Below are 26595 nucleotides of genomic sequence, written 5' to 3'. Positions count from 1 at the left end.
TAATCACTGTTTTCTTATTAAATCTAATAACAGATTTAATTATTTATTTTTTATGATAATTGTTTAATTCAATATACATTTTTTTGTTTGTAGATATTTGTAAGAAAAATGAGTCAACGGCAAAATTGTACACACCAGGAAGAAGCTTTGACATTTTTTTTTTTTTTTTTTTGATATGCCACGTGGGCTGCTGCACGAGGCACGTGTGTGGCCGTACGACATGAGCGACAATTTTTGCAATTGCCCGTTTATTTATTCCGCCCAAATTTTGACAAGAAGCCAGCTTGACAATTCCTCTCCTCCACCTCCCCAGCCAAATCCGAATTCGTCTTCTCTCCCTTTCGATTTTGCTTGTTTGTTATTGCGCTCTCTGGATCTGGATTCGAAGAGAAGCTGTGCAGGGCCGACGTGGTTGCGTGGATCATCTGTCCGTTGTTCTGGGGTTCCCGGCCGTCGTTGATTGTGGTGTGGCTTTATGGTTCAGTTGGCGGGTTACGGCAAGCTGCGGCGGGGGTCCGAGCTGCCGGTGAAGAGGCCTTTGGTTGCGGACGCGTCGGGTTCTGTGAAGTTGGAGATTGAGGACCAGTTTGAGGGCGAACGAGGGCCGGTCGTCAAGCGAACTAAGGTTGCCCCTTTTCTGCATTAGGTCAATCTCAAGTTTGGTAAAATTCTCTTTCAAAAGGATTGAACCGAAATTGTTTCTGTCATTTTCTTCGTAGCTGCGGCTGGCTGAGGATGATTCTTGAATACTTTTATAAAGTGATTTGGCTTGATAGTTCGTGTTTCTGGTTCGTCATGATGTTTTTGATATTATTTGGAAACTTGATGGATATGCTTTTACAAAGATGTATCTTGGTGCCCGATTTCTAAAAACTTTTTTTTTTGTCCCGGATCCTAGGGAATAATAACCTCCTAACTGTTTTTTTTTTTTTTTTTTGATATTCCATTCCAGTAGGAAAAGGTTAAATATTTATTCCTAGTTTGTTTGGATGCTTTTCGTACTTGATGTTTAACATCAGTTTTTGATGCTTCACATTCTCTTATTTTCTTTTTATGAGATTGGTTACCTCAACAATTTAAGATTGTGTCCTATAATTGGAAATTCGATGCGATTTGTTGCGATGCTGTTTACATAGAGAAAAAAAAATTAAGTTATCATGCAGATTAACTCATTAAAATGTTGTGTTATATCAGTGGGGAACGGGTAGCATGCCGCCAACTGAGGTCATCCAGAATAGCTTACTTAATGAACCTAGTCCACTTGGTCTTCGTTTGAGAAAGAGTCCGTCACTACTGGATTTGATTCAAATGAGATTGTCTCAAGCAACTTCTTCTTCCAATTCATCTTGCACGACAAATAATGAGAGCTTGGATGAAAGCAAAAAGAAAGATACAAAATCTGATGGATTTTTGACTATCAATGAAAAGATGAAAGCCTCCAACTTTCCAGCTTCCCTTTTAAGGATTGGGACTTGGGAGGTAACTCGTTTTTGTTGAAATCTTTTTTTTCTCTTTAAATTCACTGAAAATATTTTTAAGAATGAATTGATTTCTCTTCATAATTTCATAAAAGTCCAAATCTTTCATTAATTTAAATATTTATTGCATTTGTTAATTTGTTGTTATCGAGATGAATTTGTAGGTATATTAATCAAATCAAATTGTTTTTGGTACTTCTCACTATTTTGAGTATGCTAGCCTAAACAAAAATATTTTGCACTTGTTTTCTGTACACTATAGTTTTTCCTACAATATGCCAAGATTAATAGTATTGCAAAGCTGAGTTAGTGCATTTAAGTGTGGATCTATTAAATGGATTCAAGGGCTTTACTTCTGCTAGTGCAACTGGTAGATGTGAGTCAAATAAAGGCATATTTCACCTGGTTCCAAAGAAAAATTTGCTCAATCTGTAGATTATGTTTTTTTGACGCCTTTCACCTTGTTCAAGCTATTCTTGAATGGGTGTGACCAGTTGTCGTATGATGATAATCACTGAAGGAGACTAATTCCTAGTTGAATCGTCCCTTCAACAGGTTCTGCTTCCTTGAAAGAATAAGGAGGAGGGATTGGGAGCTAGAGATAAGTCAAGAAATGGATTCTCTATTTCTTGTTTCTTTTCACAAGAAAAGAGGGAAGATGAATATTTGAAAAGATAAATTTAAACATTCATTTTTTTTGTAACTTATCCATCCAAAATCAGACCAAACGCTAATAATATAGTAAAAAAGTGATTCATCCTCTTCATTCACATTCATCGAGGAGACAAACATAATGTTTCTTTGGTCATCCCTCCACCTTTTCGTCTTTCTATATATCCATTCTTTTAATTTACCATATCTTCAGGGAAAGAAGACCAGTTTGATAGCTTTTGAGCACAAGTTGCGTCTCCCCTATGGTTTGGATTACAAATGATTAGTTTTCTTTCTTTCTTTCACAGTATGTATCAAGGTATGAAGGAGATTTAGTTGCCAAGTGCTACTTTGCAAAGCGGAAGCTTGTATGGGAGATTCTTGATGGTGGTCTCAAAAGCAAGATCGAGATCCAATGGTCTGATATCACAGCCCTTAAGGCAAATTCTCCAGAAGATGGTCCAGGGACTTTGGATATAGTGGTAACTTTGATTTGATCTTCATACATTGCAATGCATTTACCCAGAATTCTTTACTAATCAAGGCCCTTTTATAAGTTTTTGCAGCTGGCTAGACAACCTCTTTTCTTTAGGGAGACCAATCCACAGCCTAGAAAGCACACTCTATGGCAGGCTGCTTCTGACTTCACTGAAGGGCAAGCTAGCATACACAGGTAAAAGATAATCTTGTGTTGGTTAATTGACATCCAGTGGGAGTTACTGGTGTGCTGGTTAATTGACATCCACTCAGAGTTGCCACTATATCGGTTAACTTAATTCACTAGGAGTTTATAGTTATAATCAGTATAAAAATGTACTTTAATTCACAATGTTTTTTTCCTGTTAAGATCATAATATTGCTTTTGTTTAGTCAGCTGTGTTTATTTTGCTTTTTCATTTGAAGATTGGTTTTGTGCGTCACTAAGAGTATGGTATTAAAGCCAGAACCATTTTTCAGGGTCAGATTTTACAAGTCCCCTAAGGGAAGGTCACCGCTCCCACCACTAGTGGCCTCCTTTTGTTTAGACCATTTTCTTCTTTCTCTTTTTGTTGTCCCTGCTGCTTGCTTCAGGTTCAGCTCCATGTTGCGCAACAGCCCTCTGCATACAAATAGATACTTTTTTCTAGCTGAACTGAGAGAGGCATGAGCATCTTTCTTGGATTTGCTACCCTGCTAGGTGATATGAAGATGTTTCATGTGGTAGATAAGCTACACTTTATTTACTTAGGTTACTTCTGCAAAGCATCCAAAGGAATTGCTCTAGTCATGTATGCTTAGGCATGGACATGATATTATTTTTGACCTGCTTATGTGAGGAAAATGTAAATGTACAGAAGAGTTACATTTGAGATAATTACTAGAAGTTAGTAGTTGGCCTTAGTTTTTTTTGTTTTTGTCACGCACATCACTAGGTTTTATCTTCATCTGTAAAAGTGCCTTAGGAATGCCCTTAAGTCATCTGAAATTCTGTAGAAATTTTCTAATATACTGGTATTTCAGGATTCACTTTCTGCAATGTCCCCAAGGTGTATTAAGCAAACATTTTGAGAAGCTTATCCAATGCGATCCACGGTTATGTGCACTAAGTTCTGAACCAGAAATTAGTTTAAAAAGCCCATTCTTTGAACCAAAAAGCTCTTTTTTAGAGGACCATGAAGAATACAAGTGCCATCAATTTGATAAGTTGAAGGACACATATGGATCTGCAATTCAGGAATCATCTTCAAGTTGTACTAGCACGTCAGCTTCTGTTAAGAATGACATCAGAGATTCTGTTGCTAGGTTGTCAGATGTTTCCATGGGTGATATTCATGCACAAGATCCAGGTAGGCTTCAAATCTTGTCTATTAGTTCATCAATTTTCTAGTTTTTCACTGAGTAAATGTTCTGCACTTTCTACTAATAAAATTGACAACTTGCAGTCAATTGAATGAAAATATGCTATTCCAAGGATTAGACAATTTTCAAAGTAATATTCTATATATCCCAATTGAAATTATTTAAATTTGTAATTCCATCTCTTAAAACTCTTTTTTTGGGAAAAATTAAACTTTGAGTGACTATAAATGTGTGTGTGCGCGCTTTTAAAATCATATTACATTTTCTTCAATTCATGGTTGGTAAATCTCCACATTGAGAGAACTATAGTTGATAATTTTTCTTGTTGTATTAGTTAGTTTCTTTTATCTTTTATATCATTTCTAAATAGAAACTTGTTTCGGTGTTATCATTTTTTATTGGACTGTATTAGAAGTTCATTGCTGTTTTGGCTATATCCAAGTGAAAGGGTCAGGTGAACTTTAATTTAATATTAATTTAAAATTCTTCCAAGTTTTGACCTAACACAATTTGGGCAATTACTAGGCCATGTGATTACTATTACAATTACTTTAGACGTGCCGTCTGATACTTCTTCATTGCACTTAGTCTTTTTGCTTCTAGTGTTTTTTTTTTTACATTTTATTCCTACTTCATGTTCCTCTCAATCTTGCATACCAACACACTTTTAATTGCCCATGTTTCTTGATACTTCATGCATTCCTAGGCTCATCTATGCATCTTTTCTATACATTTATGCACCTGGACCTTGTTTGGACAGATATTAATATACTTAACTTTCAATAATTTATTACTACAGTCGTTTGTATCTCGATGGATAGATAGGGATGACTCAATGTGGTTTTGTACTTCACTTTCTGTAAGATTATGTTATTTCCTAATAGTATTCCTTATCATCTGAAATGCAATGATATTGTTGGCGAAACAAATTCCATTGCATGTTAATATTTATACATTTTGTTTCAGTGATAAAATCTGGATTTCTCAAAGGAGTTAATGCAGTTGGCTCTGAGGTTACTAATCTTCAAAACTCCTGGGATCAGTTGAAAGCTTCTGGACTGAAGCCTTCAATGTCTGTTAGTGACTTTGTAAGTCAACTGGAACAATGCATCTCTGAGCAGATCACTTCAGGCAATCCACATTTATCGGGGGCTACAGCGCCTGCCAAGGTGATGTTGGAAGAGTTGGTTCAGCACCTCTTCAGTGATTCCCAGGTTCCTGCGTCTGATGAAAACTGTGTCATGACGAAAGTGAATTCCTTTTGCTCCCTGCTCCAGAAGGATGTTGGTGTGGTACAGAGCCAACAGATGAAGGGCGCTTCCACTTCAGCCTGTGCTGGTGTCTTGCATAATGATTCATTGGAGCACACGTCAGTTCAGGAAGACATCGGCACAAAGAATGCAACAGGAATGCCGAGAAGAGATTCATTCGGGGAGTTGCTGATGCATCTTCCGCGAATTGCCTCACTACGTCAGTTCTTGTTCGATATCGCAGAAGAAGATTGTAATCCCTCTTGTCCTGCATCTAATGAAAATTCTGTCATGATGAAAGTGAATTCCTTTTGCTCCCTGCTCCAGAAAGATGGTGTGGTACAGAGCCAACAGATGAAGGGCGCTTCCACTTCAGCCGGCGATAGTGCCATGCATAATGATTCATTGGATCACACATTAGCTCAGGAAGACACGGGTACAAAGAATGCAACAGGAATGTCAAGAAGAGATTCTTTCGGGGAGTTGCTGATGCATCTTCCACGAATTGCCTCACTGCCTCAGTTCCTGTTTGATATCGCAGAAGAAGATTGTAATCCCTCGTCTCCTTCAATCTAACAAAGCGTGCAGATTCGCCTTAGGTGTTTGTATCTTCTCTTTATGTAAATAGTAAAAGTCAAGGTAAAATTCAGAGCTTCAGGTACTTGGTAGGACGAAGTATCGCAAATATGTTTGAATAATGTAGTTTTTGACTTATTTTTGTGCTTTCGTGATGTTACTTCCTTCATCTTGGTCTTTGTTAATAGGCTGGGTGAAAACGATCTCTTATTTAAATAGCCAAAATTCAGCTTGATCATTTTGTTTTACATCATGGCCCGGTGAGAGTGATACTTCAATTGGATAGAGTCATGGGCGTCAGTTTTGCTACACTAAAAATGTTGGCATTATACCTATAATATACATATTGGTATGGTGATAATCTTTACGGATCTGAAAGCTCCACATAGAACTCGAACCCGACCCGTCTCGGACATGTAATTTCAACTTACAATTTTTTGTTTGTTTTGGAGTTTTTTTATGTGAGATTATTTTATCTTTTTATAAAAGTTAATTTTACATTTTACTTGCCTATCTTATTTTTGCAATTCTTCGATGGATAATTACTTTATCTTTAACTCAGTAAATTTATTAATTGTATTTAACTCTCTTCATTATTAAAAATAATTATTTTATTCATTTAATATTAAATTTATAAAAACTATTTGACGTGTACGCTGTATTGAACAATAAATTTATCAAGAAATATAATTTATTTAATAATAATAATAATATATAAAGTAAATTTATTGTTTAATATAAATATATATATATATACCATTAATTAAAAGATATAATTTATGTAATATATATCTAGATATGATCCTGAGCTAGGTCCATAATCGGATGAACGATCAGTTCTGGCCATTAAGTTTTAAATGTAAATTTATATTTTTAAATAACTTTTTTAAAATAATAATAATAATTTTAAATCGTCTTGAATCAATAGCATTAGTCTGAGACCGATAAGGTTAAGAGTCGATATTTCATGAATCATCGAAATGTCAATTTTGAACCATCATTGAATCTAACTCCACAAGGTCAAGCCACAATCTTAGTTCAAGCGCTCTACGAACCCAAGCAGCCTTCACTCAGTATGTCACCAAGGAAGGGTCAATTATTAATTTCATTTACAGCATGAGATGTACTTGGTTACGATACAAAAACCAGTATTAATCTATGCTATATAGTCCACTAATTATTAGCTGCCCTTTGATATCGATTACCTAAAATGTTCTTGGTTTCAAAAAAACAAACATTGATGCTATATACTCCTATCATGTTTTTTGAGAATTAACTAAACTATCGCTTCTTATGAATTTGGGATTTGTTAACATTGATTTGCTTCCTGTCACCCAATATATTTAGATCTATTATTTTTGAATATCAAAATCACTTTAACATTTTCAAACTCTAACTCTTTTTTACTAAGTCATATGATTTATAAAGTCAATCTAATTATTTTAAAGATGAAAAATTTTTACTAGATATGTGATGTGATTAATAAGGTCAGTAGAATGATACAAACCATAGGAACTTGTTTTATATAATTCCGAACTCTCTAGACCCACTTCCACATTTTGAACGTATTTTATTTTTGAAAAAATAAATTTTGGAGACGAACTTTGAAATTCGTCCCAAATTTGCGACGAACTTCTAAGTTCGTCCCAAATTTGAGACGAATTTAAAATTCATCCTAATGTTTTTTTATTTTTAAAAAAGTTATATTTCCTAAAATTAGAAGATGGCCCTAGAGAGCTCGGAATGACATAAAACAAGCTCTTATGAATTCATATCATTCTCCTGATCTTATTAATGGCCTCAAACATAATTTTCACCCAATATACTGACCTTAATAAATTTTTTAACATGAATGAGTAATAAATATTTAATTATTGTTTCAAAAATTTATAAACATTAGTATATTGGGTGAAAATTATGTTTGCGGCCACTAGTAAGATTAGGAGAATGATATGAACCCATAGAAATTTATTTCATGTCATTTCGAGCTCTCTAGGGATATCTTCCGATTTTAGAAAGTATAACTTTTTAAAAAATAAAAAAAACTGGGACGAACTTTGAAATTCGTACCAAATTTGGGATGAACCTAAAAGTTCGTTGCAAATTTGGGGCAAACTTTGAAATTCTTTCCAAATTTGGGATGAACATGGAAATTCGATGCAAATTTGGGACTAATTTCAAAGTTCGTCCCAAAAATTAATTTTTTAAAAAATAAAAAAATATGTCTAAAATGAGGAAGATAGGCCTAGAGAGCTTAGAATGACATGAAACAAGTTTTTATGAGTTTTTATCAATCTCCTTATCACAATGGTCTCAAACATTAATTTCATCCAATATATTTAGATCTATGATTTTTGAATATCAAAATCACTTTAACATTTTGAAACTCTAACTATTTTTCACTAAGTCATACGATTTATAATATCGATCTAATTATTTTAATAATAAATAAAATTTATTAGATATTTGAGGTGATTAATGAAATCAGAATGATATGAACCCATAAAAACTTGTTTCATATCATTTCGAGTTCTCTGAACTCATCTTCCTTATTTTGGACATTTTTTTTTATTTTTGAAAAAATAAATTTTAGGGATGAACTTTGAAATTCATCCCAAATTTGCAACGAACTTCCAAGTTCGTTCTAAATTTGGGACGAATTTCAAAATTTATCCCAAATTATGAGTTGGGAATGACATGAAATAAGTTCTTATGAGTTTGTATGATTTTCCTAATCTTATTAATAATCTCAACTATAATTTTCATCCAATATACTGACATTTATAAATTTATTAACATAAATGAATAATAAATATTTAATTCTTGTTTTAAAAATTTATAAACATAAGTATATTGAGTGAAAATTATATTTGAGGTGATCAGGAGAACGATAAGAACCTATAGAAGTTTGTTTTATATCATTCCAAGCTCTCTAAAATTATCTTCCGATTTTAGGAAGTATAACTTTTTAAAAAGTAAATAAATAATTTGGGACAAATTTTAAAATTCGTCCTAAATTTAGAACGAACATGAAAGTTCGTTGCAAATTTAGAATCACCAATATTTCTTAGAAAGAAGTTTATTCCCTCAACATCAACAAGCATACCTTTGACTCCATCATCACTCGATCCCAATTTAAGCGAGGAAGAACGCAAGGTAAAGAAAACCAAATCTTAAGACGTAGGAGTAAGGGGTGAACATGACTGCATTGCTCTTAGTGGGATGAGGTTGATGAATTGATTGCGACCCTCCGGCTCCAGAGTTACTTTTTCTCAAATAGTTGTCCCATTTCCGGCTTTCCAAGTCCATCTTCTCCTCATCATTGCTCGCATTGACTATGTCATTTAGTTCTACAGTCATCATCATTATTATTGTCATCATCATTATATATGGTGCATAGCAACTATTTGAGATTCAGCTATATATACATAGAGTTCGACTATATCATTAGTCTCTACTTTGTAAAACATTGATAAATTGAACATAACAAATTATAATGTAACTATATTACCTTGAAGTGGCTTGCCATGGAAGGAGAACTGAGGCGGCTGTTGAACTTGAGCTGAGTTGCCGTGTCTGTCATCACTAGCCGCACTACTCTGGCTCACAAGGAGAAACAAGAGGTTGAGGAGTAATATGAGGAAATTAGGCTTCATCCCAAGAGTTAACATGAAAGAAGTGATGATCTGAAGAGCAATAATCAGTTCTATTCTTCAGCCAAATATATATACATAAACATATTAGGCCAGGCTGGTTCCATAAATAATAATAATACTACCAGCACATGCACTGGGTCAGAGAAGGAATAGCTGGATTGGGGAAAAAGCTAGAGCAAAAGCAAGAAAAAGAGTGACGAAAGTATTCCATGCACACACATCCTAATCAGCTCTCAGAGAGAAAGAATAAGTAAAAGGTTCACTGGTAAAACTGTAACTTGTCTAGTAAGGTAGAATAAATAAAGATGTGTGTGCAAGGAATGCTAAGGAGAGCAAGATTGAGTCCTAATGAGGTTGCAAAGTTTAGGACAAGAGGTTTAGTGTCGGCGTAGTCAGGATTTTTAACCCAGAGGGATGATTTTAAAAAATTTCAAGCATTAATGTAGTTCTATTTTCACAATTCAAAATCCTAAATTTCAAATTTAAGAAGTGAATTTAAATTCAAAATTTCAACCTTAGTCTTTGATTCTAGTTGAAAAAAATTGATCCCAAGAGCTCATCTATGACCCAAAGTCAAAAATTTATTTATGATCTCATTTCCTTGTAATATTTAGCATACATATGAGACTTCCGTTTAGATTTTATCAATCAAATAAAATAAAATTTATACTTTGCAACTTTTTTCAATAAATGTTGTTGTTGTTGTTAGACAAAGAGGAAAAGAGTTGTTTGTAAAGGGCTACTTGTTGGAAAAAATAAAAGCAAGACCATTGCTTTTGAGAAAAGCAAAGAAGAGAAGATGGGGAGGAAAAAGCAAAAGAGGGTTTTACCTTCTTCATTAGCAACCTTGACTAGTTTCGATGAGCTCAACAATAACACAAAGAGAGCAAGACATGGTAAATAGGGTTATTCTTGTAGTGTCAATAAAATCCTAGAAAACATGAGAAGAGGAAGAAGATGTGAGGGTTGAGGGTTACTTTTGTTGTGGGAAGATAGCAGCGGCTGATGTTGCGTTTCTTGCTTGCTGGATAAGAGAAAGGGTAATAAAAAGAGTTCTTATGGTTGAGAAGAACAGAGGAAAAAAAAATTACAGATTTATTTCCATTGGAGAAGAAGAGAAGAAAAAGAAGAAAATAGGGAAGAAGAGGAAGGGAAAAATAAAATAAAGGGATGAACGAAAGCATGTCGACGTATGATATACGGCGGGGGTTGTAAAATTTGTAGGGAGAAAAGGGAGAGAAAAAAAAAATGAAAGAGAATATTTCCTAAAAAAATACCCTAATTTATTTTTAAATGATTGAACTTGTTTAAACCTTAAAGTTGATTCGATGATAACTTGAACAAATCAACTCCAAATTAATCCCAGTTTAAACCTAATCCTTATATTCGCGCCTGCCCGTTAGATTTAGTTTGAATACAATCCAATTTTAATTTAGTACCCTCACTTAATGTTTTATGATTTAATTCATCTGTTTATTATTATATATTTTATTTTTAAAATTCAATACTTAACATTTCAAGTCATAATATTTCCTAGTAAAAGTGATATCAATGAATAACTTAGGTCGAAAACTTTCTAAATATATGATCAATTTTAATTTTTTTGACGACTAATGATGGTGAATTGGCTGGTCAAAATGACAGTGAGGCATTTCCAAATATATAATATTATTTTTTTAAAAAAAAATCAAGGGATGTTGCACCCGGTCCCCACATGGCTACGCCACTGTTAATGTTTGCCTAGAATATTGGAGTAAGTTGCAATTGCTTAAACATTGTGAGAGAGGGATGTGATGGATCAAATATTGCCGCTTCTATTTGCGACGATTGAAGAGAATCGAGGATTGGATAAGGCTTAATAATGCTATTGAATCTACTCTAGGAGAGGAGCTATTGATGATTCGTGTTCGACATAGTGACTTGCTAATACAGATGAAGATGATAAAGTGGGGCTAGAGGTTAGTCAAAAAATAGTCCTACCATTCATTGGGTATAAATTATAAGAAGAAAAAAAAATGATAAATCTAGCTAGTGCTAGGGTGATTAGTTCTGTCCCATAAAAATTTTCTATCAGTCATTAGGATAAATCAGGAAATGTTCACGATGGACGGTCAAGAAGCCTAATATTCTTTAATTGCGCACCCCATTTGGAAGATAAATTCTTACAAATTCATGATACCTAGGGATCAAATCACACGTGTCTGGGTAATAACCTGAATGCTCTATCGCTGCACCATCGCCCGAGGCATAAATTGTAAGGAAAAAGAGTATAGAGGAGGAACATCACATCTTTATTTTCTCCCTTTTGTTAATTTAGGTATCCAGACTTCGCTTAATTAATCATGAAGATTCATAGCCTTCCTCCCTTATTCTTCTATCGGATAAATTTCAAGCACAACTTACATACCCTTAGACATCATCTTAATTTTCTTCCTTGTATCCACGATGTGGTGGATATCTTTTTCAATAACTAAAAAATAAATATTTTAATTATCCTTTTAATTTGATTTTTCTTCCTGGTGAGTTGTGCCACTTTGTGGATGGTGGGTGGTGCTGAAGGATGCTTGTAGTTTTGAAGGAGATTTGTGAAGGATAGCTCTTGGCGAAGGTGTTGCGACAATGATTCCTTCTTTATGATCAGGTTGATCCATAGTTTTTTTTAATGTCTTGACAATAAAATTTAAATGAGCATTTATATTTGATAATTTGCATTAAGTGAGCAAGTCTATTCATGTGAATTAGAGATTATAGTGATTAAGCTTGCATGATTGCTTTCATGGATTGAATGTGGAACCACGAGGAGCTTTGATTCATGGATGATCATCAATTTTAAAGATGGATCCGAAGACTCGTGTATTAATTGTTGTTGTAATCTTAGGTTTATATGGGGCCGATTGATTATACTGATAGGGATTAGCTTCTAGGTAGAATTTATTATTTAGAGAGCTTAATCATTAGCACCTCTAATTCTAGGGGGTGTGTTTTATGTTAACGAAGTAGATTCTGAACCTTAGGACTACTTAGAACAGAATCAAAAGAGTGCTAACTAAAAAACAAACCTTCTATCCTGAGTGATTGACTCCTCTTTATATAATATGAGAACGGACTCTGAGGGACATCTAGGATAAGTATAATCATCTTTTGCTAAAAAACATTATTGACTAAAAAATATTTATGTAAACTAATATTGCCCAAAATTAAACATTGGAATCTTTAATAATAATAAAAAATATTTATTCAACCAGTATTACCAGAATTGGGCATTGGAAACTTAAACAATAAACAATATTTATGTAAACCAATATTACCTGGAATGGAATCTTCAACGACTATATTTCTAGTATTAATCAAGTGTTTTATTGACAGAAGTGCTCGGATAGAATTGCTAGGGTTTGTTTAAAGGATCTGTTGATGTGTCATTGCCTCATTGAAATGAGTGTATTAGTAGATTGTGAGGTGATGCACCAAACACATCGTAAGTTGTGGAGTAAGGTCTTCAAAGTATATTTATATCTAGCTTATTTTATCATTTATTTTTGCTACATATTTTGGCGCTTCAATTGATAACACACACTTGAATTTGATCCTTGTGCTCAAAGCTATGCTATTCGAAGAAAAGCAGAATCAGGTCATGTTTATTTACCCTTAGCAATGAATATAGAGACAACTGGGATCTCTATCTTTAGGGTAGAGGCTTGTAGAAGGAAAATGTGCACCCAATGGGAGTAAACGAGTTGAGAGACTATCATTGCAAAAGGGTAATAATCCTGTCCGTCAGTGTCGATGGATGAATTACTGATGAATTAGATCAGTTGCTAATTTCATCGCTAATCGTCGGATGATAATGAGGATGATGATGTGGTTAGGGGTCTAGATAGAGAAATAACAAGAAGAAGGTTAGAATGATAACAGGGAGTTCCCCAGTATAGTACTCTGACGCTCAAGTTAGAGGATAAAGAACGTGAAAAATACTAGGGTTTCAATGTACATAGTTATGCCTATATGTATGTGTACCTTGGAGATTGAAAAGTGTTGGTGCGGTTAGTACTAACGGTCTAACTCAGGTTTTGATGAATGACAAAGTAAGTTAAATTAGATTTGTTGTGATCTAACAATCTAACTGAGTGTGCGGGAGAAGTCTAGATAGGTCGATGGGCCGACCGGATATCTGGCAAGAAATCCAGCTAGGTCGACGGGCTGACCGGATAGCTAGTACGAAGTCTAGATAGGTCGACGGGCAGACCGGATATCTGGCACGAAGTCCAGCTAGGTCAACGGGCCGATCGGATAACTGATACGAAGTCTAGATAGGTCGACTGGCTGACCGGATGTCTGGTAAGATGGTAAGTTAAGGTAAATCACTGGAGAGAAATGACTTAGTGAGGACGTGTTCCCTATCTGAGGGAACTGTAGGCGTCAATCCAACTTAGATCCATTTTGAAAATCTAAGTTGATATCATGACTAGATTCTAATATCGAGGAGACAAAATCTAATTACTTCTCTGTTTTTATTATATTTGTACTAACTTTTGTTTTGCAAGGTAGTATAATGTTTATTGCCTCGGACTAATCTTTTTCTTACAGGAAAAATATTTTGCTGGAAAAAGGGGTTTGGGCGCCCGGAAGGGATCCGAGGGCCCGGAGCTGGTCCGAGCACCCGGAATGCAAAAGTTTATCTCATCGTAACGTGGAGCGCGCTGATTGATTCGACCGACGTCACGGTCCAGGTGCCCAGAAGGGATCCGGACGCCCGGAGCTACTTATATAAGGAGCCCTCCACCTAAAGCAAAGACACACAACTTCCTTCTACGGACTACGATTTCTCTATTGCGCACTGTTCTTGCGACGCTGCAAAGCTCCTCCAACAATCTGCGACTCAATTTCTTTTTCCTTGTTGTTGGTATTTTTTTCATAATTCTTGTACTAAATCATGTAATACTTTTGTGAATTATGAGTGACTACCCAACGAAAGCACTCTCACGTGCGGGCCTTGGAGTAGGAGTCGACGAAGGCTCCGAACCAAGTAAAATTGGTTTTGTTAGCATTGTGTGTAATTTTCTGTTTCCATTGCTTACTCGATAACAAATTTTCGATGATCGCTATTCACCCCACCTCTAGCGAACTTTACGATCCAACAAGTGATATTAGAGCAGGTATTGCTCTAACTTGGTGCAACCACCAATTAGGCAAAAGGGGTGAAATGTTTTTATTTTCTTATTTTTTCGGTTTTAAGTTTTTCAACATAATCCAAATTGGTATAGTTGTCTCTTCGGAAAATTCTTTTTCATAGCAAATTAAATTGAACTGGTGCAACACCAATTCAGTCTTAAATTTTTTCTTTTTCTCCCACACTACTAAATCCAAGACCAAGTCTTGGGATCCTCTTCCTTGTTTCTTTGTGTGCAAGAGTTATAACACAAATCGAGGGATTCAACACCATCCGTCCTCCCCTGTACAATGGTGATGACTTCCTGTACTGGAAGAGGTGAATGGAGGTCTATCTGAAGACCGACTTAGACCAGTGGTTCAACGTCACCAGAGGCTACAAGGCTCCAGTCAACAACTCTGGAAATCCAATGGACCCAGTGTTGGTTGCTACTCGGAAAACCTAGAGGTTCCACTGTACAAAAATTTTGTACAAAAGTCTGAACCTTTTCCTAGCTACCATGTGTTCTTTTAAATTAAATTTTGGATCACCTGCGGAACTTAACACGTTTGATCCAAAACTTAATCTATTCGTTCTTTTAGGTTTTGACTTGGGTCTCCTGCGGAACTTAACACGTTCGACCCAAATCACCTTAAGTTATTAATTCCATTAAATATTAATTTCCATAATTGGTTCTCAGTACTGACGTGGCGAGGCACACGACCTTCTTGGATATGAGAGCAACCACCACCGACTAGACAAAACCTTTTATGGAAAGCTAATATTTAATTTCCTAAAATAACTTTAGGTTAACCGAAAAGAACAATCAAATCACAAGGAAAAATAAAACAAAAGAACACAACATTGAAAAACATATTCGAAATACTAGAATCGTAAGCCTCTTGTATTTGGTATTATTTCCATAAATAACTAGTATGATGCGGAAAGAAAAAATTACTAGTTATACCTTCTAGAAAGACCTCTTGATCTTCTACCGTATTCCTCTTCTAACCTCGGACGTTGTGTGGGCAATGATCTTCCGAGATGAGAAACCACCAATCACCTTCTTCTCCTCCTAGCTAGGTTCGGCCACAAGAAGGAAGCTTTACCAAGGATGAAGAACAAATCACCAACCAAGCTCCAAGGGATGCAAGATTTCTCTCCTTCTTCTTCTTCTTCTCCAAGTAGTATCCGGCCTCCACAAGATCTCCAAGCAATAGGGATGATTCAGCCACCACAAAGAGGAAGAGAAGAAAAGAGGTTGGCCGGCCACAACACCAAGGAAAAGAGGAAGAGAAATAATAGAAATTGTGTCTCATGAAGGCACCCCCTCCCCTTCTTTTATATTCCTTGGCCTTGGTAATTTAGGAAATTTAATTACAATAAAATTTCCTTAATTTTCCTTGACATGAATTAATTAAGAAAAATTAAACAAAATTTCTTAAAACAACATGTCTTGGCCGGCCACATCAAAGAGAAGCAAATTAGACAAGTTTCAATCAACAATTAAAACTTCCTTATTTGTCTTTGGAAATTTTAAAAAATAAAATTTCCCTTTATAATCCCTTCATGGTTGATAAAAAGAAATTTCTATAATTTTAATTTTCAACATGTGAATAATTTTCAAAGAGAAAAATAAAATATCTTTCCAATCTACAAATAAGGAAAGAGATCTAATCTCTTTCTTTAATCTTTTGTAGATCCTTTTTAAGAGAGATATTTTAATTTTAATTCTCTTTAATAAATTATGTCTTCCACATAATAAAAATTAAAATTAAAATTCTTTTTAATTTAATTATGGCCGACCCCCTCCAGCTTGGGTTCAAGCTAGGGTCGGCCACCCTAAACCATGCTTAGGCCGACCCTAGCTTGCTTCCAAGCTAGCTTGGCCGGCCCCCTTTAGGTGGGTATAGAAGGTGGGTATAAGTGGGTATAGTACTCTATAAATAAGAGGCTACGATAGGGACCAGGAGGAGGAATTGATTTTGGTCTCCCGATAAAATTAAGCATCCCGTGTTTGCCCCGAACACACAACTTAATTTTATCAATAATAATTCATTCCACTAGAGAACTATTATTGAACTACCGCACCAATCCCAAATTACATTTTTGGGCTCCTTCTTATTATGAGTGTGATGGTCTCCCTGTGTTTAAGATATCGAATGTCCACTAATTAAGTGAGTTACTGACAACTCATTTAATTAATATCTTAGTCTAAGAGTAGTACCACTCAACCTTATCGTCATGTCGGACTAAGTCCACCTGCAGGGTTTAACATGACAATCCTTATGAGCTCCTCTTGGGTACATTATCAACCTAGTATCTCTAGGACACAGTTTCCTTCTATAATCAACAACACACACTATAAGTGATATCATTTCCCAACTTATCGAGTTTATTGATTCATCGAACTAAATCTCACTCATTGATAAATTAAAGAAATAAATATCAAATATATATGCTTGTTATTATATTAGGATTAAGAGCACACACTTCCATAATAACCGAGGTTTTTGTTCCTTTATAAAGTCAGTATAAAAGAAACGACCTCAAATAGTCCTACTCAATACACTCTGAGTGTACTAGTGTAATTATATAGTCAAGATAAACTAATACCTAATTCCACTACGACCTTCTAACGGTTTGTTCCTTTCCATTTTGGTCGTGAGCTACTGTTTATAATTTATAAGGTACTGATAACATCATCTTCTGCATGTGACACCACATACTATGTTATCTACAATATAAATTAATTGAACAACTACAAACAAATGTAGATAATTTGACCAAATGTGATTCTTTATTCCAAATAAATGTTTACAAAAGCTTAGGCTTTCAGTATACACTCCAACAATCTCTCACTTATACTAATGACTAAGCTGCCATATCTTCTACCATACATCTGATTCTCATTCCCTCCACATGCCGATCGAAAGCTTTCGCTGGAAGGGCCTTAGTGAAAGGATCTGCCAGGTTATCCGCTGATGCAATCTTGGCGATGACAACTTCTCCTCGCTTCACGATATCTCGTATCAGGTGGTACTTGCGCCCTATATGTTTACTTGCCTTATGGGCTCGTGGTTCCTTCGAGTTTGCGACTGCACCGCTATTATTACAATAAATTGTGATGATTTTGGGCAAACCAGGAATCACATCTAAGTCCATTAGAAAGTTCCTAAGCCATACTGCTTCTTTAGCTACCTCAGAGGCTGCTACATACTCAGCTTCTATGGTTGAGTCCGAAACGCATTTCTGCTTAACACTCCTCCATGAAATGGCTCCACCTCCTGAAGTAAACACATAGCCTGATGTAGATTTACTGTTGTCCCTATCTGATTGGAAATCTGAATCCGTGTAACCTACAGGGAGCAAATCGTCTGCTTGGTAAACTAGCATATAATCTCTAGTCCTTCTTAGGTACTTTAATATATGCTTTACCACAGTCCAATGTCCTTGTCCAGGGTTACTCTGATATCTGCTGACCATGCTCACGGCAAAACAAATATCAGGCCTCGTACATAGCATTGCATACATAAGGCTTCCTACAGCCGAGGCATAAGGAACTGCTTTCATGTCTTCTATCTCCTTTTATGTCTTAGGAGACATCTCTTTAGATAGAGGTATTCCATGCCTAAAAGGTAAGAAACCTTTCTTGGAATCCTGCATGCTAAAACGAGCAAGGATTGTATCTATATATGAAGCTTGGGACAGACACAACATTCTTTTCTTGCGATCCCTTATTACTTTGATCCCAAGAATGTGTGCACACTCTCCTAAGCCCTTCATATCAAATTGTTTGGACAACCATACCCTTACGTCTGATAATACCTTGACATTGTTGCCAATTAACAAAATATCATCTACGTATAGTACAAGAAATACCACCACATTTCCGTTACACTTCTTATATACACAAGACTCATCCGGACTTTGAATAAATCCATATGACTGGATTACTTCATTAAACCGGATGTTCCAAGATCTTGAAGCTTGCTTCAGTCCATAAATGGACCGATTGAGCTTGCACACTAGATGCTCTTTGCCTTTTTCAATGAACCCTTCTGGTTGCTTCATATGAATGTTCTCTTCAAGAATTCCATTAAGGAAAGCTGTCTTGACATCCATTTGCCAAATCTCATAATCCATATGAGTAGCAATGGATAAGAGTATCCGGATAGACTTAAGCATGGCTACCGGTGAAAAAGTTTCCTCATAATCGATTCCCTCTTTCTGAGTGTACCCTTTCGCAACAAGCCTAGCTTTGAAGGTTTCTACCTTCCCGTCTGTCCCTCTTTTCCTTTTGTAGATCCACTTACATCCAACGGCTTTTACACCATCAGGTGGTTCTACAAGCCCCCAGACCTTATTAGAGTACATAGACTCTATTTCAGAATTCATCGCCTTTTGCCAAGATGTTGCATCTATATCTTGGAGTGCTTCGTCATATGTCCGGGGATCATGTTCATGTTTACCCGGGATCAAGTCCGAAGACTCTCCCAAAAACATGAATCTCTCAGGCTGCCTTACAACCCTCCCACTACGACGAGGCACTGTCTGTAGTTGTGTATCATGTGTGACACGTGTTGCAGTTTCTTGTGGTACTTCATCTTGTACTGTTGGTACTAAAGTAGACGTGCCCTCTCTCAGTTCTTCTAAAACAACTTTACTACTGGGCTTGTGATCCATTATATAGTCTTCTTCTAAAAACTGGGCATTGGTGCTAACAATGACCTTCTGGTCTTTAGGACTATAAAATAAACCTCCTTTCGTTCCTTTGGGATATCCCACAAACACTCGAACTTCTGTACGAGATTCTAACTTATCAGCATCTGGTTTCAGCACATGTACTGGACTGCCCCAAATCCGAATATGTCTTAGACTGGGTTTTCGCCCATTCCACAATTCTGTGGGAGTAGAAGAAACTGATTTAGAAGGTACTAAGTTCAGAACGTATACTGTTGTTTCCAGAGCATATCCCCAAAACGAATTTGGTAATTCTGAATAACTCATCATCGATCTAACCATCTCCATAAGAGTCATATTCCGTTGTTCTGCTACACCATTTTGTTGGGGTGTTCCAGGTGCAGACAATTGGGATTGAATCCCGGCCTCTGATAAGTAATTCCTAAACTCTCCTAAGAGGTATTCGCCACCATAATCAGATCGTAGTGTCTTGATACTTTTACCTAGTCGTTTCTCCACATCAGCCTTGTATTCTTTGAACTTATCAAAGCACTCGGACTTGCGGCGCATTAGGTAAATGTATCCGTATCTTGAATAATCATCTATAAAAGAGAAAAAATATTCAAAACCACCTCTTGCCTGGACAGACATAGGACTACACAAATCAGAATGAACCAATTCTAACACTTCTTTGGCTCTATACCCCTTGGTCTTAAACGGCCTCTTGGTCATTTTACCTTCCAAGCAAGATTCACAAGTTGGAAAATTTTCCAACTCTAATGAACCCAAAAGTCCATCGGCTATTAGCCTCTGAATCCTACTTAAGTTAATATGACCAAGTCTTAGATGCCAAAGATATGCTTGGTTCATTTCCGAAGGTTCTTTTCTCTTATTTGAGTTAGAAGATGAGTTATAAATTTCCATGTTTTGCTTTGTGGGAGAAATTGGATTTAAAATATATAAATTGCCAACTAATGTACCAGAACAGATAATCACTTTATTTCTCTTAATAACTACATCGTTACTAAAGGAAACTGAATATCCATCTAAAAACAGTTTAGAAACTGAAATTAAATTCTTTCTAAAACTAGGTATATAAAGACAATTTCTTAAAACCAAATTTTTATTTCTACTAAAAGATAAGTAGACGTCTCCCACTGCAACAGCTGCCACCTTAGTAGCATTGCCCATGTAGACGGTAATCTCTCCTTCAGATAGTCGTCGGGTTTCCTGGAACCCCTGCAAGGAATTACAGACATGATCAGTGGCTCCCGTATCTACACACCAGGTGCTGGTAGATAACACCGCTAAACATGTTTCAACAACTAGAGCATGAGATATACCTTTGTTGTTCTGATTCCTACGAGGACAGTCCGCCTTCCAATGCCCTGACTGCTTGCAGATGAAGCACTTGCCCTTCGGCTTCTTCATTCCAGCTTTAGGTCCTGTACTCTGAGATTTATTCACTTTCTTTGCTGAACCAACTTGTTTCTTCTTCTTCTTTCCTTTCGGCTTAGAAGTAGAACCATTTTCAACATAGTGAATATAAGAGTTGTGACGAAACAATCCTTCTGCTACCTGAAGTTCTGTCAGTAGTTCCGCCAATGAATATACCCTTTTGTTCATATTGTAATTCAGGCGGAATTGCTCAAAACTTCTATGTAGTGTTTGGAGGATCATATCGATCTGGGTTTCCCCATCAATTTCTCCTCCAAGGATCTGTATCTCGTTCAGATAAGCCATCATCTTTAGGATATGATCCCTCACAGGAGTACCCTCTTGCATGGTGGTTGTCATTATCTTTCTCATGACTTCTTGTCTAGAAGCCCTATCCTGATGACCAAAGAGTTCTTTGAGATTGTTCATAATATCATAGACTGTTGGTAAATCTTGATGCTGATGTTGCAATACATTTGACATTGAAGCCAAAATATAACACCGCGCCATCTCATCTGCTTTTACCCATTTCCTATGATATTCAATCGTCTCTTGGGTAGATTCACCAGTAGGTGCTTCAGGACAAGGCTCAGTCAGTACAAATTTATAGCTTTCAGCAGTAAGGACAATGTCCAGGTTCCTTTTCCAATCTATGTAATTAGGTCCAGTAAGTCTATTCTGTTGAAGTATGATGGACAGTGGGTTGAAAGTCATCCTAAGAATCACAAATAACTTTTGGTCAGAACTCTAAATTTAGAATAATATTGATTCCTCAAACAATACTATTTTAAATTAACCAACACCTCAAACCACCGTGAATTTTGTATGCCACGATAGTGTGGACGTATATAAATTCAACATTTGTAAAAGGAGGGTTTTAACCCATTAATTTTATTATCTTGTCAACCTAACTTTTTGACAAATAAAATTAATAGTTGGTATCCTTTGGTCACACAAATAATAGCAGTGACTCCGATGGGGAGGATACTATTAGTTGTGCCTAAGTGTATACCATTACTTGACACTAAGTCCATTAATAAGATTGTGCCCCTTCCGATGGGGAAGATCACACGCTCTTAATTAACTTCCTATAGTCATTCTAAATGGAAGTTTGTTCTAGTGATCCACAAACAAGCTCATCCGATATGAAGGAAGGCACTCAGAGCCAACGCGCAAGCTTGTTTGCATCACTTACAAACCAGTAATGGAGACCATGAGTTTTACTTAAAAAAAAACCTCTCCCACTTAGTTATTTATAAATGAGGAATTTTAACTATGCTAGCATACTAAACATGTATACTAACATACACACACAACACAATATAAAAGCAATAAATAGAAAATCTAATTTTCAACTATTATGGCTTTTATCTATGGTTGTCCTCCGTGTGCTGTCATCCCAAGCTGCTGCCATATTTGGCCACCGCCACCGGGTCTAGCTGTCACATCCATCTTGCTCCTTGTTCCGCTGCGCCTCTGGTCCTCAGAAGGTTCCACGCTTTGCAAGATTCGATCCGCGACATAAATAGAATTTTACAATTTTGATCCTATATTCCATAAAAGGAATGTACATGTATCTAGATCAAAAATAAAATCCTAATAAAACTAAATACAGCTCCTGCTGTATTTTATAATACAATCATGCACACACATATAAATGTCCTTGACATGTCCAAGGGTCCAATCACACACATAATAACTAAAAGCCATAATAGTTGGATCCTGCATCCACAAAGTTAGCACATCCTACTATTAACCTGCCTAAATTATGTATGACATGTGCATAATTAACCTAATACCAAATACATAGAGGCAAAAACCCTAGCTCTGATACCAATTGTTGGTTGCTACTCGGAAAACCTAGAGGTTCCACTGTACAAAAATTTTGTACAAAGGTCTGAATCTTTTCTTAGCTACTATGTGTTCTTTTAAATTAAATTTTGGATCGCTTGCGGAACTTAACACGTTTGATCCAAAACTTAATATATTCGTTCTTTTAGGTTTTGACTTGGGTCTCCTGCGGAACTTAACACGTTCGACCCAAATCACCTTAAGTTATTAATCCCATTAAATATTAATTTCCATAATTGGTTCCCAGTACTGACGTGGCGAGACACACGACCTTCTTGGATATGGGAGCAACCACCACCGACTAGACAAAACCTTTTATGGAAAGCTAATATTTAATTTCCTAAAATAACTTTAGGTTAACTTAAAAGAACAATCAAATCACAAGGAAAAATAAAACAAAAGAACAAAACATTGAAAAACATATTCGAAATACTAGAATCGTAAGCCTCTTGTATTTGGTATTATTTCCATAAATAACTAGTATGATGCGGAAAGGAAAAAATTACTAGTTATACCTTCTAGAAAGACCTCTTGATCTTCTACCATATTCCTCTTCTAACCTCGGACGTTGTGTGGGCAACGATCTTCCGAGATGAGAAACCACCAACCACCTTCTTCTCCTCCTAGCTAGGTTCGGCCACAACAAGGAAGCTTTACCAAGGATGAAGAACAAATCACCAACCAAGCTCCAAGGGATGTAAGCTTTCTCTCCTTCTTCTTCTTCTCCAAGTAGTATCCGGCCTCCACAAGATCTCCAAGCAATAGGGATGATTCGGCCACCACAAAGAGGAAGAGAAGAAAAGAGGTTGGCCGGCCACAACACCAAGGAAAAGAGGAAGAGAAATAATAGAAGTTGTGTCTCATGAAGGCACCCCCTCCCCTTCTTTTATATTCCTTGGCCTTGGTAATTTAGGAAATTTAATTACAATAAAATTTCCTTAATTTTCCTTGACATGAATTAATTAAGAAAAATTAAACAAAATTTCTTAAAACAACATGTCTTGGCCGGCCACATCAAAGAGAAGCAAATTAGACAAGTTTCAATCAACAATTAAAACTTCCTTATTTGTCTTTGGAAATTTTAAAAATAAAATTTCCCTTTATAATCCCTTCATGGTTGATAAAAAGAAATTTCTATAATTTTAATTTTCAACATGTGAATAATTTTCAAAGAGAAAAATAAAATATCTTTCCAATCTACAAATAAAGAAAGAGATCTAATCTCTTTCTTTAATCTTTTGTAGATCCTTTTTAAGAGAGATATTTTAATTTTAATTCTCTTTAATAAATTATATCTTCCACATAATAAAAATTAAAATTAAAATTCTTTTTAATTTAATTATGGCCGGCCCCCTCTAGCTTGGGTTCAAGCTAGGGCCGGCCACCCTAAACCATGCTTAGGCCGGCCCTAGCTTGATTCCAAGCTAGCTTGGCCGGCCCCCTTTAGGTGGGTATAGAAGGTGGGTATAGGTGGGTATAGTACTCTATAAATAAGAGGCTACGATAGGGACCGAGAAGAGGAATTGGTTTTGGTCTCCCGATAAAATTAAGCATCCCGTGTTTGCCCCAAACACACAACTTAATTTTATCAATAATAATTCATTCCACTAGAGAACTATTATTAAACTACCGCACCAATCCCAAATTACATTTTTGGGCTCCTTCTTATTATGAGTGTGTTAGTCTCCCTGTGTTTAAGATATCGAATGTCCACTAATTAAGTGAGTTACTGACAACTCATTTAATTAATATCTTAGTCCAAGAGTAGTACCACTCAACCTTATCGTCATGTCGGACTAAGTCCACCTGCAGGGTTTAACATGACAATCCTTATGAGCTCCTCTTGGGTACATTATCAACCTAGTATCTCTAGGACACAGTTCCTTCTATAATCAACAACACACACTATAAGTGATATCATTTCCCAACTTATCGGGTTTATTGATTCATCGAACTAAATCTCACCCATTGATAAATTAAAGAAATAAATATCAAATATATATGCTTGTTATTATATTAGGATTAAGAGCACACACTTCCATAATAACCGAGGTCTTTGTTCCTTTATAAAGTCAGTATAAAAGAAACGACCTCAAATGGTCCTACTCAATACACTCTGAGTGTACTAGTGTAATTATATAGTCAAGATAAACTAATACCTAATTACACTACGACCTTCTAACGGTTTGTTCCTTTCCATTTTGGTCGTGAGCTACTGTTTATAATTTATAAGGTACTGATAACATCATCTTCTGCATGTGACACCACATACTATGTTATCTACAATATAAATTAATTGAACAACTACAAACAAATATAGATAATTTGACCAAATGTGATTCTTTATTCCAAATAAATGTTTACAAAAGCTTAGGCTTTCAGTATACACTCCAACACCCAGAATATTGGAACCCAAAGATGAAGAAAAAAAAAACCCAAATAGACTTCAAAGCTCTCAACACCCTCCTGTGCGGGCTAACGAAGGAGGAACTTAACCGCGTCGGCCCACACAAAAATGCAAAGGAACTGTGGGTCAAGCTCATCAAACTACACGAGGGAACTAACACGTAAAGGTAACCAAACAAGATTTTTATTTAAATAAGTTATTTAATATAAAAATACAGGAAGGAGAATCGGTGAGTCAACTCCACGCAAGGATAAAGGGCATCCTCAACGGGCTTCACACCATCGACCACCAAATGGAGAACCACGACCTAATAAAGTATGCTTTAAACGCATTTCCTCGGAATGCATTGTGGGCATCCATCGTGGATGCCTACAAAATATTGAAGAATCTTTCAAAATTAAAGTTAGATGAACTATTTTGTGAACTTGAGCTACACGAACAAACTAATGCCCGAACCGAGAAAGGTGTTGCTCTTTTTACAAGTTCCTCCAAGGAAAAGTCAAGAACCAAGCCTAAATATGAAGGTGAGTCTGACCAAGACTCAGAAGACGAAGAACACTGGGTGAACTTGGTAAGAAAAATGTTCACCAGGAGAAAGAACTTCAACAGAAATGACTTGCCGAAGATCAACTCCACTACTGAACCAAAGAATGTCACCTGCTTCGGATGCAATAAGATGGGTCACTACAAGAATGAGTGTCCAAAGCTGAAGAATGACAAGAAAAACAACCAAGAAGAAAGCACTCAAGGCAACATGGGACGAATCATCAGATGAATCAGATGTCGAAGATCAGAAGCACCGAAGCTACCTCGCGCTGATGGCCCACAAATTAGAATCAGAGGACGAATCAGAAGGCGAGTCCGAACTCGAATCAAGCCATGAGTCCATACTTATTTTCGAAGGTTCCGATGAGGTATGATTTAATTTAAGCAAAAAAGTTTTTTAAATTCATTTCATGCTTAAATAGAAAATTAACTGAACAAGAAAATGCTCCTTGAAGAAAATCAATGCCTCAAGGAACAAATTGAAAACTCTAATCCAAATCAAGTTGTAAAGCTTGAGGAGGAAAACTCAATATTAAAAATTGAAATTCATAAAATTAAAGGGTTGTTAGAAAACTTTACAACTAGATCTAAAAACTTGGATTTAATTCTAAAAAATCAAAAAGGTGTATACAACAAATCTGGGCTTGGATACAAGTCCAATTCAACAAATAAATCATTTATGTCACTTGTAACTCAAAACAAAATACAAACTAAAGCTTGGGTTCCAAAAGCGTGGCTAACCACGCATGTAGGAATTAACCAATACTATATACCTAAAGATAAAATATATTATGGAAAACTAAATAACCCAAATTAAAATTCAAAACATAAAATTAAATCAACTAAACCAAAGTCAAACCATAGAAATAATTACAAGACCAACTCAAACCCAAATTATCATCAAGTCTACTTCAATTACAAAAGTAACCAACATAAACCCAAAACCAAAACTTAAGAAATCCAGACCAATAATTCAGGGGGAGACTCCAAATTAGTTGGCACCTCCAAAATAACAACTTACTTGGCAGGGTAATTAGGATTAGATTAAAAAGAGATAAAAATTTAACTTAACCTA

General features: G+C 35.9%; 2 protein-coding genes across 3 annotated transcripts; one reads left to right on the top strand and one right to left on the bottom strand.

Moving 5' to 3' along the window:
* The first annotated feature begins 265 nt into the window (after window positions 1-265).
* Window positions 266-6042, top strand: LOC121969846. Of its 2 annotated transcripts, none has more exons than XM_042520122.1 (6): window positions 266-625; window positions 1195-1479; window positions 2438-2611; window positions 2687-2802; window positions 3630-3955; window positions 4935-6042. In XM_042520122.1, exons 1-6 carry the CDS (start codon window positions 476-478, stop codon window positions 5792-5794), a joined length of 1911 nt encoding a protein of 636 aa, XP_042376056.1. In that variant the 5' UTR covers window positions 266-475; the 3' UTR covers window positions 5795-6042. The 2 variants fall into 2 exon arrangements, with proteins under 2 accessions (XP_042376056.1, XP_042376057.1); XM_042520123.1 differs by having other exon boundaries at window positions 267-625; window positions 2696-2802.
* A 2793-nt stretch (window positions 6043-8835) lies between these two features.
* LOC121973270 lies at window positions 8836-9503 on the bottom strand. Its single transcript, XM_042524797.1, has 2 exons — window positions 9306-9503; window positions 8836-9144 (listed from the first exon to the last, which is right to left on the bottom strand). Exons 1-2 carry the CDS (start codon window positions 9463-9465, stop codon window positions 8930-8932), a joined length of 375 nt encoding a protein of 124 aa, XP_042380731.1. The 5' UTR covers window positions 9466-9503; the 3' UTR covers window positions 8836-8929.
* Between the last annotated feature and the right edge of the window lie 17092 nt (window positions 9504-26595).

Source organism: Zingiber officinale, chromosome 4A, assembly GCF_018446385.1.
Source record: "Zingiber officinale cultivar Zhangliang chromosome 4A, Zo_v1.1, whole genome shotgun sequence".
Classification (NCBI taxonomy): Eukaryota; Viridiplantae; Streptophyta; class Magnoliopsida; order Zingiberales; family Zingiberaceae; genus Zingiber; species Zingiber officinale.
The sequence above is the reverse complement of the archived record's forward strand: the minus strand, read 5'-3'. Positions and strand labels throughout refer to the sequence as shown.